This window comes from Aethina tumida, chromosome 3 (assembly GCF_024364675.1).
Source record: "Aethina tumida isolate Nest 87 chromosome 3, icAetTumi1.1, whole genome shotgun sequence".
Taxonomy (NCBI): domain Eukaryota; kingdom Metazoa; phylum Arthropoda; class Insecta; order Coleoptera; family Nitidulidae; genus Aethina; species Aethina tumida.
In genome coordinates this window covers 16,945,271-16,960,690 of record NC_065437.1, presented here as the reverse complement: position 1 = coordinate 16,960,690, position 15,420 = coordinate 16,945,271, and the positions used below count along the sequence as shown (strand labels likewise).

The 15,420-nt window shown below is 32.9% G+C and overlaps 4 protein-coding genes across 5 annotated transcripts in view; 3 read left to right on the top strand and 1 right to left on the bottom strand.

The window, feature by feature from the left end:
- Positions 1-15,420, bottom strand: part of LOC109596328 (cadherin-99C) — a 380,168-nt gene that overhangs the window by 60,776 nt on the left and 303,972 nt on the right. The window lies entirely within an intron of this gene.
- Positions 820-2,990, top strand: LOC109601350 (inner membrane metabolite transport protein YgcS). The gene is made up of 9 exons (XM_020017586.2): positions 820-903; positions 967-1,128; positions 1,181-1,343; positions 1,417-1,538; positions 1,590-1,831; positions 1,888-2,305; positions 2,489-2,648; positions 2,700-2,815; positions 2,869-2,990. The coding sequence occupies exons 1-9, from the start codon at positions 837-839 to the stop codon at positions 2,925-2,927; spliced, it is 1,509 nt and encodes a 502-aa protein (XP_019873145.1). The 5' UTR covers positions 820-836; the 3' UTR covers positions 2,928-2,990.
- LOC109601364 (uncharacterized) lies at positions 4,404-12,016 on the top strand. 2 transcript variants are annotated; one of them, XM_020017601.2, is made up of 10 exons: positions 4,404-5,419; positions 7,737-7,801; positions 7,855-8,163; positions 8,214-8,304; positions 8,357-8,984; positions 9,040-9,549; positions 9,599-9,727; positions 9,778-10,006; positions 10,060-10,213; positions 10,282-12,016. In XM_020017601.2, exons 1-10 carry the CDS (start codon positions 4,621-4,623, stop codon positions 11,952-11,954), a joined length of 4,587 nt encoding a protein of 1,528 aa, XP_019873160.2. In that variant the 5' UTR covers positions 4,404-4,620; the 3' UTR covers positions 11,955-12,016. The 2 variants fall into 2 exon arrangements, with proteins under 2 accessions (XP_019873160.2, XP_049821323.1); XM_049965366.1 differs by lacking the exon at positions 7,737-7,801 and having other exon boundaries at positions 5,253-5,419.
- Positions 14,361-15,017, top strand: LOC109601359 (NADH dehydrogenase [ubiquinone] 1 alpha subcomplex subunit 13). Its single transcript, XM_020017596.2, has 2 exons — positions 14,361-14,517; positions 14,610-15,017. The coding sequence occupies exons 1-2, from the start codon at positions 14,421-14,423 to the stop codon at positions 14,966-14,968; spliced, it is 456 nt and encodes a 151-aa protein (XP_019873155.1). The 5' UTR covers positions 14,361-14,420; the 3' UTR covers positions 14,969-15,017.

Genomic DNA, 15,420 nt, shown 5'->3' with positions numbered 1-15,420 from the left:
ATTTTGGCATTTTACTCGTGCAATTGTTTTTTTTTGTGTGCATTGAGTGAAATTCCAGAAGCTGAGTTTATAGAAAAGCAATTTGGCCACTGGTCGTCACAGGGTGGTCCAGATATCACAAAGGAACAGCATCTATTTGCAATCATATTGTACGGAAAATAAATTAATTTGGAATTTTTAATTTGTTGGGTCCCTCATCAAAAAGGTCATTAATTGATTCTTTGTACAATGCAAAGTAATTCGGTAGACCTTTGCACACCCATAAACCATTTTTTTATTTAAAAGCCTAGAAATAGCTAATTTAAAATTATATGAATTGTTATTGTGAGAATTTTGTAAATATTAAAAAATAATCATTGAGAAGTTAAAATGATTTGTATGAATTCTTTGAAGCACTCTTCAAGGTTTTGATTTCAATCAGTTCGTTCTTAATAATAAAATTACACAACCCTTAGTATAAATTACTCATAAATCATAAGGACGATACTGGTTTTCTTGTAGTTTTAACCGACTACTTAAAAATGGGGGTGTTTCCTAGATATAGATCAATCACAACCTGCGGGTTTTTTCTAATAAATAATTCATAGAACAGTTTTTATATTTACTTTGAAGATAATGGCTTTATTTGTATTTGTCTAAATTCCTCTTTTTACTTAGTATTCTTTAAATATTTTATATATGAATGTTTTTATTTTATTTTTTTATTTGTATTATATTATGTCATATTATATTCTGTACAAAATAATAAAGCTATCTATCTGTTATTAATAATTAAACAATGTTCTTATTTTTCACATAATATGACATGTGTCAAAGGATCAATTTTTGAGTAAGTAATGTCTCAAGCATATCCAGAAACAGCCTCCAAATTCGAGTATTTCGAAGATGTTATGGAAGAAGTGGGTTAGTTACAAAATTCTATTTATAAGTTTCTTTTTAAAAGTAAAACAATAAAATATTTTACAGGTTGGGGATTGTACTCTAGATACATGATGGTGGTAGGATGTTTGCTTTGTTTTGCGCACGCCGGTCAGTCGCTTAGCTTACCATTAGGATTACCATTTTCCACTTGTGAAAGTAACATAACCGAAAAAGTAATAATTAACATTTACATGTATTATTTTATCGGTAAGTAAATGAACTATTCAATTTCGATACTCTACAAAGTGTAAATTTTTAGGAACTTTTCTTGGCGGCCAAATCATGAACTCAGCATCCGATTATTTTGGCAGAAAGAAACTGATAATGTTCTCACTGGTGTCCTCTTTTTTGTGTCAGTTCACGTGTGCGTTCACGAACAATCTCGCCCTAATTTATTGTGCAACCTTTATCTTAGGTTCTTGGTGAATTCCTTTTTTATTCTATATTTTCATTCGTTTTTGTATTTTAACAGTATAACTAAACCTTCTATTTTAGTTTGGAAAATATTATTTGTTCAGTAAAAGTAATAGTAGCTGAGGTTCTGACTGTTGAGAAAAGACCATTTTATATGGTACTGTTTGATATTTGTTGGACCTTTGGATACACAGTAACTACAGGTCTGAGGGATTTAAAAAATTTCAATTAGTGCACTGTAATTCAATTTTTAGGGTTATCTACATTTTTGGTAACTTCACACAATAAAGAAAAGCATGGAATAGATATGAAACTAGGATATTGGAGGTTAATATTTGCTTTCACTGGTGGATTAACTTTATTCCTGGCGTGTGTTGCATCTTTAATGGAGGAAAGTCCAAGATATTTATTACATAATAAAAGACAATTTTTAGCTGTGGCACTTGTCAAACAGTACTTCACCATAAACAAATCTAGATACAGTGATTATCTTCCGGTATGTCACTCAACAACTAACTAAAATGGTCCATAAGTACTCAGTAATTTTCACAGATAAAAGAAAACGACTTACAGAATCTCATTGGAGATTACAACCTAACATTTTTCCCTGGGCCAATGTTTTTCGGCGAACAACTATCCAAGTTCTTATCCAGAATGTGCAAAGCTTGGTTACTTTTGACCAAAAAGCGCTTCATGTCACAGACATTAATCTTAGCAATATTGAACGTATCGTTATTTTATGGCCTATTCAACACACAATCTTTGCTTACAAATATGCTGCACAACAACGGCAGTGAAACCTTCCAAGGTGTTTTGGATTTACATCTAATTAGGCCCCATGATGAACAATGCACTTTTAATGTTGAGTATGCTATTTACAAGTATTTTTTGATACTTTGTGTTAGCACTTTGTTGGGGAGAATTGTGTTGCTGTTTTTGGTTACAAGGATAAACACTAAGATTCCAATGTGTAAGTAGGTTGATATAATAATCAAAATATTTCCATGGAAATGTTTGTTAGTTAATAAAAATATCCTCAGAATTGATGTGGATCAATTGTATGTTTATGTAGTGATATTTAATTTATAGTTATTGGAATTCAAGCGAAAACTGAATATAAAAGTTTCAGTAACGTAATAAATCAATTTTTCAGCAATATTCTGTGTTTTGTCAAGCGTATGTTTGTTTCTCACACAAATACCTCAAATATCTGATATTCTACTATTGTTATGTTGTGTCACGATTGCTTCCTATGGAATGGTTGAAACTCTGCTCATCATCAAAACTATAGAATTATTCCCAACAGCAGTTAGGTAATAAAATTTATACATAAATAAATATAAATACAATTTTTAAATATTTAGATGTACTGTCGTGGGAGTAACGAGATTTGCCAAAATTGCAGTTTTTATAATAATGGTTCAAAACTGGAACTTCCCGTGGATGTACATAATTTTCTTAAATGCGATTCTGTTATTAGGTGAGTTGCCACGAAGCACTAAACTTGGAATTGTGATTGGTTTATTTTTACAGGTGGAGCAATATTTTCGTGCTTCGTAGATGATCTCACCGGTAAGCCAATGGTGGAATAAACAGTAGTAATATAAATGACTGTAACCATAACATTTGCATTAATAAATTCAACTTCAAAAGTACCAACCATTATTTTCTTGTGTATGTCTCTTAATGTTTCTGCAATATATCAATTCATCCTTTGTAGGCAAAACCATTATTTTAATATATCAAGAATATGTTTTGTAATTTTAGTAACACCGTTGACGGATTTAAACCCAGCAGGAAAATACACACTGAGGAAAAAAAACGCGTTCGCTTGTTTTAGTGTATACTTTCCAACGATGTGAGAAGTGCTAAATCATATTTTCAATCACTAGAATTTCCAAAACAATTCTTCCTGTCAATCTAGGTCTGTTTATTTCGAATCAATTCTTACGATTTATGAGATCCTTTACTTTGTTCTGATTGTCATACAAATCACTGAATGTTTTAATTTCGAAAGTAATATATTTCAGTGTGTAACATCAATATAATCCAACTGTGAAAACGATTAATTACTTCGTATACTACTGTAAAAATGTAAAAGTTGTGTGGTTTAGTGTATATCAGACACGTAATCTAAACAACAATACTTATTGAAGTCTATTAATAAAGGCGTAGCTTATGAAATATCCAAAAGAAATAATTTAGCTCGGATTTTATTAAGATTAACGTCATCGGTCAATAATAAAATACAAATTTAATATTTTCTTATACGAAAACTTTGAAAGAAAATAAACAGTCGTTATATGTAAAACACATGGCCACATACAAAATAGGATAGAAAAATATTGGTTTTAGTAAGTTTGTGTTTATTTTCATGGTTTACTCAACTTTGATTTCATTGCAAAATCGCAAGGGAATGTAAATCATTTTAAATTAAACTTATTCCTCAAATGTATCGTAATTCAAATTTCCTTTCACAGAGTGAATTTGTGATTTTAGTTATTCGTTATTCAGAAAAAGTTTACATGATCTCTGTGCATTTGTCCTATATTCAAGATTGCACCAATGCAAAACGACTATAAATAGGTTTATATGTGCTTGTTGATTTTTATTTAAAGAACGCCATTCATTTGATTTTCTATAAATAGACATCATTTAAGCACCTTTCCAAATGCTAAGAAGACAATCTGGAAGTCATTTTCTTGACGTTGCTTTATAGATTTATACTGTGGCACTTCATTAGTGTCAAAACTGAAATTATACCCACCAAAAACAACAATAGAATAATATATGGAAGGTGACAAAAAATTGGTCTTCCCCTTAAGCCCCTTTCTAGACAATATCAAAATTCTTAATCTTTTGATAAATTTTCTATGGGTTGTACTAGCTATAAGTAAGGTTTTCGAAAACGTGAAGGTAAAAAAGTAAAAAAGCATAATCAATTTTTCCCTAGCGCCGCTCGAGAGTCGTCTATTTTTGAAGTCGTTCCCACTAGATCAGCCGACGCCGCTTAATCCGAATCCCAATGTTCCCGAGCCGCCGCGCCGGTGCACGCATAAGTTCAAATGCATCCGAGATAGTACCGTGTGCCAATGCTAAGTATATCTTGAAAGCATCGACGCCCGCGTCGCGGTCCCGGTCAGTCTCTAGCGACCAGACGTCCTCGGCGTCGTCGAAACTGTTCGTATATCAAACGCGTGCGAGTGCCCGATTATCCCATCATGTAAATTACCTTGTGCTGTTACGTTTCGTTGGTGCGGAAAATGTAAGTGTTATCCCTGAAAGATGAGCGAAAACATTCCAGAACCCAGCACTAGTGCCTCAATCTCCAAAAAACCCTCCAAACGAAAGTACGACCGAGTAAAACTGCCAACACCTCCGCCAGATCCCAACGACAAATCCGACGAGGATGTGTTCGAGTATTTGGATTCGTTGGAGCGATCGACCGCGACATACGCTTCCCTCGTGGCCACCGAGAAGGCCTTCGATCACTTCGTCAAGCTCTACAAGCTTATGAGACAGATATTCGAGATCAAGGAGCAGAATGCCAAACTCCATAGGCGAATCCGAGATTTGGAACAGATGAACAATCTGACCAAGCTTCACAAGGAGCTCGAACGCGACATCCAGAGAGAGTGTCCAGAACTGGACAAGAACACAGCCTACGCTGAGTCCATTCTTGAGTCGATCCTCATGGAAATCAGGAAGGAGCAAGAACAAGGAAAACCCACCCCTCGTGCCAGACCGTCTATTTTGCGACGACAAAGGCATCGCAGTTGTTCAGGCACAGAAAAATCCTTCAACCAAGACTCAGAACGTCCTCGATCCGACAAACAGTCGAAAGTATCCAAGTGGACGAAGGTGAAGGCTGCGTTCAAATGGGAGAAAGCCTCCACAACAATAGGGGAACCCCAAAAGTCATTAGACGGTCTGACACCTGTTAATCACGAGCTGGCACGTTACCTAAGGGTACCATCTACAAGTGACGACACCGGACATAGTCCTGTAGACTCGATTATGGCCGAAATTTCCACCCCAGGATCTTTATCCACGGCTTCCTCCAATGAGGACTTTCATCGGATGGGTAATATTTGTTTTACATTAATTTGGGTTGTCGCTGACAATATAATGTAGTCACTTGACCCAGATAAAGGCTGGCTAATTTAAATATAACACTGTTTACAAGTTTTTTTTTTGGAGTGTTGAAAAATGCTTCCAATTCAGAGTTCCTATTTAAATAAATAAAAGGGGACTAAAAATATACATATCAAAAAAATTCAAATTATTTTTGATTCGTCGTTTGTATTTTAAATTTGCCTATGAAGAAAATATGAATAGATGGAAAATTGATTTATGTAGGTATTAAAATATCAACCAACGATTTTTCTATTGTTAATTATTTGTGACATTTGGTGAACAATTTAACATTTAGATATAAGAGCACATAATATAAATTTGTTTACAAAAATAGTTTCAATGTCAATTTAGAATTAGATAACTTTTTGGATACAATATTTATTAAATGCTATTTATATTCGGATGCCATTCATACAGCTATATAAAATGAAAATTAATATTGTTATTGATAGATTAAATTTGCTTATATATATTGAGAAGTTTATATTGCAATGATTTTGCAGTGGCCAAACTTCTGACAAATAATGTCGGTAATATTTTTCATGCAACATGATTAATTGAAGTTTAATTTAATATTTAATATAATTTAATATATATGAATGTACTCATTAATTAATTAAAATTAGTTTATAATTTTAAAATTATTTTAAATTGTCTTTAAATTCTTTAAATCTTAAAATTTAACGCATTTAAATAAAAAGCAGGAAGTAATTTAAAGCGACATAAAATTTTAGTGTAAATCGCACAAATATTTACATACAGAGCAAATTATACCAAACATCTTTTTAAAATTTTCCGTTGGTTTAGTATGTATACTTTACTTTAAAATAAAAAATATATATATTTTCTTCTTAACTTTAAATTTTTATTAAACATAGAATATATAACTAAAACTAAAATTTTTGTGGTTATCGATAAAACAATTTGATATCTGGATAATTTTATTTTATTTATTTTGATCTGTGCACATTATAAAGCTAATATTTATATTAGTAATAATTATAATTCGTCTAGAAAATAAAATATTTAAGTTTGTGTTTAATGTTCCTCCATCATCCTTGGCTCTATTTATAATTAACGGCAATATAAAACAATTTACATAAAAAATCGCCAGTTCTATGTTACCCTACGTCAAATAAATTTCTTAATCCACTTTAAAATGATAACATATGAATGAATTATCTGTGTATATCTTTAATCAATTATTTCTAGACATAAACTGTGGTACCCATAAATCCTATTTTAAAAATATGCTTGTATTTACACGCAAGCTTTTTTGAAGAGCTATTTCAGTTTAAATGCTTAATGTATGTGAAAGTTAAATCAGATTATTTGATGCATTCAAAATGCAACTGGAACTAAAGCGGAAAACAAAATATGCACTATGTTTGTTATTTTGATTATCCGTATAAAATTTTGCATTTGTTTCTTGGAACAAATGGTGTGTTTCTTGGACGTAGATCAATTTGAAACACTAGAATTCCACAAAATTATGAGTCCTGTTTACGACATTTGCTTTATATCAATTTATTTTCTATTTTAGACACATTTTGACATTGTTTTCTTAAAATTCCACGTAGTTTGGAATGGATACATCAGATTGTTTTTGTAAATTATTTTATTAAATATATGTTTAATGTACATCATTATTATTATCACTGATTTTTAATTATTAAACTCAACCGAGAAGGTATGTGGAAATAAAATAAAAAGTGTTAAGTGATATATATATTAGTGTTCTGTTTATTTTATTTATAAAAATATTTTGATACTCATCTTAAGTACCTCGTTCAATGACATATACCTTATAAAAACAAGGAAAAATTAAGATTTGTATAGTTGCCAGCAGTCATTTTATTAATAGTAACAAGTGTACTGTATATACTATCCGCTTGCTATTTATAAACCTATTAGAAACGAAATTACAGCGTTTACGCACCGAAATACACTATGCTTTACTAACACCACTAATTAATTGCATATTTGATATATTTAATTGGTTTTACAAGTTCCTTAAACCATATAATCTAAAGAATTTAAAATAAATTCGTAGTGAATCACAAATTGGAAAACACACGAAATGTTGCACAAAACATTACGTATCAGAGGATGTTTTGCATTCTTGTAATTATTTTAAAACTTATATTTAGAGTAGAATGGAAACATGAAATTATTTTGTACAAACACGAGAATTTTCCTCATTAAATTGTTTGGGAAATTGTTACGTCAGCGTGCCACATTCGAAATAAATCTTTCATTTTCAGCACACTCTGAAGGTTTTAGAAGCTCAGAAGATGAACATTCACAAACCTACATTCCACAATCGAAAGTATGGAAATGACCTCGTTAATCTTAAGATGTTTGAAATCTTATTTCTTTTAGGATGATCCTAACCAAGCTAAGAATCAAAAATTCCACCATCGAACTCCGTGGGCCAAGATGAAAGATATCATCTCGACGCGGAACAGCTTCAAAAAGAAACACAGACTCAGTGCCCAAAGCGACGACATCCAGATCGATATAGAACTGTGTAGCGACAATGAGGACGTCTTCGTCGACGATAACAAAAGCAAGTCCCTGCAATCTTCCACCCCTTCTCCCTGTTCTACGAACTACATTAGGTGCAACTCAAACGACATACCCCATGAAGTCATCCTTAGGTACCAGCAAGCAATGTCTGAAGATGCACTGGTCAGTAACAAGTTTTTTTTGTTTTAAAATTTTACCAATTTGTTTTTTAGTTAAATGGAACTGACGGCAAAAAGATTTCAAAATGGGTGAGAGTAAAGAAGGCCTTCTTATCACATAATGTTTCCAATTTTACTGAAAAAGGTATATAATCTGAAACTATTTGATACTTTTAAATTATTTTGGCATATTTTAGAAAATATTCAGGCTATAGAAGATGAAATCCAAAATAACTACAGGAAATTGCAGAAAAAACTTAGTCTTGAGTTCCATGAAAAACGCAGCGAATGGGAACGAATGAAACAAAGTTCTCCAAGTACTTCAAATACTCCTTCCTCATGTATGGAAGATAACAAGGACCCAGCATTCGCGAAAAAAATGGAGGAGTGGCAAAAAATCAAGTCAAATAACCAAAAACGTGCCAATATCCATATGACAAAGGAGATTGACCTTCCTCCAGAATTTAAAAAGAAAATGGATGAATGGGAACGGATTAAGAAATTATCAGCAAAAGAACAATCAAGTAAAAAGAAACTTGGAGAAGTTCCTAGATGGAAATCGTTGAGTGGCCACAGGTCAGAAACTTCAACAGCTATTGAAATGCCTCCTCTTTCAGACGATTTCAAAAAGAAATTGGAAGAATGGAGGCAGATTAAGGCTAGTGGCGGCACGGTGGGATCCGAAGCTTTTGGCAAAAAGCTGAAAGATAAAACGCCAAGCCCAAAACTCAGCAGGAAAAACTCTTCCCCCAAACATAGCAAAAAATCGAAGGAACATCTTACGGATATTGACAAGGAAAGTCGTAAGGGTGATAAACAGCACAGGTATGTACTCTTACTTACAAACAAAATTAAACTTATTATCAAATGTGATTTGTAGATCTTCTAAATCTGGGAAAAATAGTGCAAAGCAAGATGTATTAGTTAATACACCTTCAGGCTTCATACGGTTTGAAGGAATATCCAGACAATTTACACGGAAGTTGTACGAATGGGAAAAAGCACGTGGTATCAGTCCTAAATCTTCTACATTTGCTCTGCTGACATCATCAACTCCAGAAAATAAAGCTAAGAATTCACCACCTCTTATAAGGTGTAAGTCCGCTGACAGCATAGCCAAATCTGTGAGTATTCTCACATGTCCAATTATGAGTCACCAACCATCTAGTCTGTCTCTGAATGATATGGAAGATTTTGGTAAAGAATCAATATCTGGCTCAAAGTCATCCTTAATACATTATTTAAATTCACAAGATGATTTGGATAATGATGAACCAGAAGCATTAATTGTGGAGGTGGAAGATTATGTTGAGGAAACTGCTGCTCCTTTGAAGACGTTTATAGAAGAACAGAAACCAATTTATCAAAGAGAGGAAATAAAAGCTATGTGGTAAGACATTGTCAAATTGTAAGATCTTGTTAATACACTTGAATTTTAGTGAAGGGGAAACAGTAGCAGCTCCTAAAGTTAGAAGAAGTGAATCAGCAAAAGCACAAAATAATTATAATATTATAGAAGAAATATTCATTATGTTGAGTACACTTTTGGAAAATGAGCAAGAAATTAAGTAAGTTGTTTGTATGTTTATATGAATTTATAAACAAATACTATTTTCAGAAAACTTATTGATGATGGAAGTTACATGGAGCCCAATAAAAACTCTGCAATAATTCAAGAAAACTGTCAAAAAGAAAAAATAATATCAGAAAGAATGACGGAACAAATTTTAAAACTGCAAGAAGCTAATACGTCCGTAATATCTTCAATTAGTAAAAATGAGTGTAGCAGTAAATTATCAGACACTTTGGAAGCAGTTCATGAATTATCTACAGAAATTAATGAAATGGTATGGTAAATATACACACACAAATATAGTTTACTTGAAATATATATTTTTAGTCGGAAGCCTTAAACAAAGATTTCAACCATAGGATACAAATTTGTAACTGGAATGAATATTCTAAAAACCACTCATTTATAGACACAATATTAGACATTCGCTCGAAAATGATGGAACTCCGAAGACACTTAAGTTACGTGTGTGCCTCATCAGGTTTGTATTAAATGATAATTAAACTAATGTAGACATTTAATTTAGCAAACGGTTATTGTCTTTTAAAGATTTAACAGCACCGGGAAGAAAAAGGTCTTCAGAGAAAAAAAGTTTAACTATCTGCAAAAGTTTGTCTAATGATTCAAAAGACTCTAGATGTGATACAAGTGACAATTCGAGACAGAACAGTGAGAAAAAGTCCAAAGAAGGAAGATTTATTAAATCAGAAACTTGTAATGTTCAGAGTCAAGGAGCGGTTAAAAAACGAATTAAATATAGACAAAAAAGTATCCAGAATAGAAGTTTGCCAGATACGGATGAAGAAGATAATGACATAATAGACCAAAGGAAGAATAAACCAAAAAAGTTAGGTAGAACGAGGTCGACATCTGAAAATAGTGGATCTAAAACTAAAGTTAGTGATTCTGAGGAACCACCTCTTCAATTGGACTTAAGTAGTATTATTGTTCCAACTGAAACTAATTATGTTACTACCCCAAGTACTAGTTACACACCACAACATTGCGAATCTCCAGTTACATTATTTGTCAAGACTACCAGAAAATTATTCACACCTATCGGAGAAACAAACCTATCTGTAGATAATGCGGAAATTAAAGTATCGGATCACGACAAAATTGCTACAGACAACAAAATCGAAGAGAATGAAATCTTCAAAAAATCCCTTGATCCTCCAGTTGATACAGTAACACACTTACCACCTTTACCATCATCTCCGGTTCCTCAGAGAAAACCGGTCAAAGATGTTTCTCCAAGCATTCGATTAATAATGGCTAAGTACAATCAAAAGATATCGGAGCAAGAAACAACCACTCCCAAGTCTGGTGGAAGTAGTGGATCTGCCTCACCAATTGCTTGGAGATCGCCCACCGCAGAAAGACGAGTAAAAGCCCAAACAGAAAAATATCAAGAAGAATTGCTGAAAATGTCACCACTTCTTGGTGGTAGACGTGAAGTTCAAAAATCTGCTAGTGTTGGGTACATTAACACATCGAAGCAGATAACGGTTCCTGTAAGAAAAACCTCAATGCTAAGCAATATGTTCTATAGACCAACACCAAATTCACCCAAGGAAGATGTTAAGTTAAAACCATCAAAGACAGACATCAGGAAAAGTTTAACGTTGAATCTGGATCTTGCCAACGAACCAATAAACTCACAGCAATCACCAGAATTACGTTCCCGCTCAAAAATGATACAAAAAGCCAAAGAGGAGTTTCTCAACAGTCCGGTATCGGCCCCTGCTCGTGATTCAGAAGCACTAAAGTTTCCAACCAGAAATCGTTTGAGTCAAATCAGCGTCGACAGTGAATCTAGTTGCGATACGCCTTGTGCAGGAGCTTTGATCAAATCAGCTAGTGCCGGTATGATCAACATAGATCCTGACACTTACAAACAATTTGATCCGGAATACCATACCTCAGGTTATGTGTCTTTGCCGAGATCGGCTAAAAAACCAAAGGAAGGACTGTTAGGTACAAAATTTGCATTTTCTAACATTGCTTCAAAATTTCGCAAGGTGAGGATGCGGAGGGGTAAAGATAAGATGAACGCGGTATCCACGTTGTGTAGACAGAGTCTGGTAGTGGATATCAGTCCGTCGGATGAAGCTGCACGCTTAATGCCAAGTCCTAGTGCCGAAGCATCGTCGGGTGATGTTTCACCTTCGTCCTCTAGGTCAGGCAGTTGGATTAAAAAGCCGAAATTATTTAGGAGATAATGTACTAACTCACATTTGTACTTGTTGTAGTTGTTAGAATTAAATTAAATAATTTTAAATTATTATTTAGTTTTATTCAATTATTATTCAATTTTAATAGAGGAAGGTCACATCATGCTTTTCCTTTCAGACAAAATTAGTATTATTTTGAGTTTTCAATTTCATTGCCAACGTTTTATTTTATGGGGACGCACAGTGGTCTGAGAAATCAAATTGTTGGCCAATGAATATTTTTTTATATTAAACTTATATTTACTTATGTAAATAATCCGTCTCACACATCAAAAACGTGACGTGCCAGAACGATTTTTGGCCAGCCGATTCTTATAAAATAAATGTTTTTAATAGTTCACATATTTTCATTATTTTCCTAATTACAATAAAAATTTAAATGCTTCAACCATTAATAATTCTATCGAATATTTGTTTTTTTTATTGGTTGTTTTTTCAAACAAGTTTTTTTAAATATTTTTCGAAATATCTTTACCTATCTTTTGATATTAAGATTTTCGATTAAAACTGGCTATATTGCCACGGAATGTGTATAAATTATAAGACTGTTCCATTTATTTTTGACAGAGTAATAAATAAAACTAGATTATCTACATATTTTAATGAACTTTGATTAATAAAAACAATACGGAAATCACAACACAATTTTTTTGAAATAGCCATTATTTTTATTTATTATAATTTTATTTTTTAAAAATTTAATGAGAATTCTCAAAAATACATGTGATAAATGTGAACAAAATCCGACCAGGTCTTCATATTTTTCTCCGCTTGTTTCTGGATCAATGTGCGACGTTTGGATAAAAAGCAATTATAGGTAGCACACAGAAGTCCCGCAGCGACGACCATTATTCTCAATTTGTGGAACTTGTGCCGCACTCGATACACAAATCGTCAATCATATCGGTTGTAGGTGTATCCAAAGGACCACAGTGTAAAGCGATACCGAAAAATCCAGCGACCGGCGCCTAAGCAAATGCGAATTTAATTATGGAAGCCTCGTGGTGAAATTTCCTCCATTTCCGGTAGATGTTTTATGAAAATGGCAAGTTTATTTGGCAAATTACACGTTGAGGTGTTTTTTAGTCTGCGACTTTCAATTACGTTGATGGTGTTTGTACTGTTCTAAAAGCGGGCGTGTTCGACGTTATTATTTGACCATCAAATGGAATTTTGAGAAATACACAATACTCAAATTAATTGTTGCTCGAAGTGCGTCGTTTTTTGGTTTTTTGTGTGCAGTTGTTATGCACGCGCTAGTGTTATTGAACCCCATTAAAATACAAGAAACCCCGTAGACAAATTCCAGAAAACCTCAACAAATCGCCATTCGCATTATTTGCTCCACCGCAGTCGCAACTGTTTAGCCGGGGGTAGCCGGACAACCGCTGTAATTACAGGGGCCACATTTTAATTCAACGTGAACGACATAAGTCCAAATACAATAAAATTATTTTCTGTTCAGCTTATAACAATTATATATACAATGGTAACATACATTTGTAGTAACAATTATAGCAACTTATTTATTAAATATAATAAATTTTTATTGTTTTTCCTGTTATTGTTGTGTCTACTATGCATTATATGCTTTAAAAAATTACATATTTTTTAATTACTTAATACTCAGATTATTTTATGAGATCTTCTATTTATTGCAATTATTTTATCATTGATCAAAATGAAACTGTAAAAAAATATAATTCATCGATACCAAGACGGAAAACAAACAAATAAGAAGAGATGACCAGAATTTACAACTAAATAAATCAATTGAGAAAATATCTAAGTGGCTATGAAATAATTTTTCGATAAATTTTAAAGAAAATGGATAACTTATCGTCAACTGAAATTAAAGTCAATGTGAAGGTAATGGGTGAAATTAGTCGTGGGAAGAGCTACAAGAAAAACCTTAGTCTGTATTAAAAATGTGATAGTTTTGGCTTACATTGTAGTTTTTAGTGACGAGTGATGCAAAACATCCTACAAACAAGAAAAAAGAATATTATATAGTGTTAATGTTAAATTAAAAAGCACATTTCATATTATTTAAAAGAGTTATGGCAAAAATATTTAACAACAACTAGAAGTATTACGTTATGATGACATACCAAAATAATATAAACGAATTACTTTTCTTGGATAGTAAAACTTGCGACTTGTAGTAGAAACAGAACTAGATGTTTCACTGATAAGTAACAGTAGGCAATCCAGATTTCAAGTATCGTGAACACATGATTAAAATATTTAAATTATCTTGTAAAAAATAATTATAAGTAAATTATAAATATTGAGCTGTAAAACGACGAATATAAATGTATTAATTGACAATTATTTTAATAACATAGTATTTTTATGTCACGTTGTTATGCAACCCATGCTACAACTGTTTAACTTGGTTGTGTTTTGTAGTTAGCGAATTGCTTGTCTTTGGTTGTCATTTCTGACAGATAAATGGCTTCCAAGGAAGGTTTTAAACAAGATATGCCCCCTGAAGGGGGCTACAAGCCCATTCCATACAAAAGAATTCCTGCCAAAACCTTCTTCAGCGGTAGGTTTTCATTTACGTTAACCAAAATTCAACAATTAAAAAATTACGTAACATAACCTAAACGGTCTCATTAATATGTCCTTATTTTTTAGGTTGGGCCATTATAGGGGGATATTTGGGCATGACAGCCGGTGCCGCTTACATTTACTACTTGAACTGCAAAGCTGTGCACGCCCGCGAACTGGAAGCCAGAAGTGCCAGCTTTGCCATATATCCAATGCTGTTGGCCGAAAGGGACAGAGCATACCTTAAACAACTCCGCAGAAACAGGGAAGAAGAACGCGAACTCATGAAAAACGTTGAGGGATGGAAAGTGGGCACCTGGTATGGTGAACCCATTTATCAGACCAAAGATCCAGACACCCTCAACCCACAAACCTACCATGAATACTATGTGCACAATTCGTGGAAGGATTACCAGAAGAGAGGCAACCTTGCACTTTTGTCATAAACTTATTGGTTTATGTAGCTCTGTTAGTTTAATATATGAGTAATTTAAGGATGTTTTTGCTTTATTGTGAAATGTGTACATACATTTTGAGGTGCAAACGGAAATCAAATTATCACCATTTTTTCATTTAATAAACATTAAAAATCGCATTTTAATTTGTTTTATTGCGGTCCTGATGTGGTAGGTGTATAATTTTAAATTATGAAGTAATTTTTGTAAAGTAAAGATCCCTATCGATTTTTGAAAGAACTTCCTAACTGTACTGATAGAGAGCGCATCGTGTTTAAGGGTGGCAAATAGTTCCACATGTAGGAGTTCTAAGGGTTGGTTTGGGTAATTCCATTTTAAATAATTTTATTTAATAAGTATAGATTAATCGTATATTATTAATAATTTGATTTGTGTACTATTCGTGACCAAATCTATTTCAAAACGTTGATCAAATCTAAAAA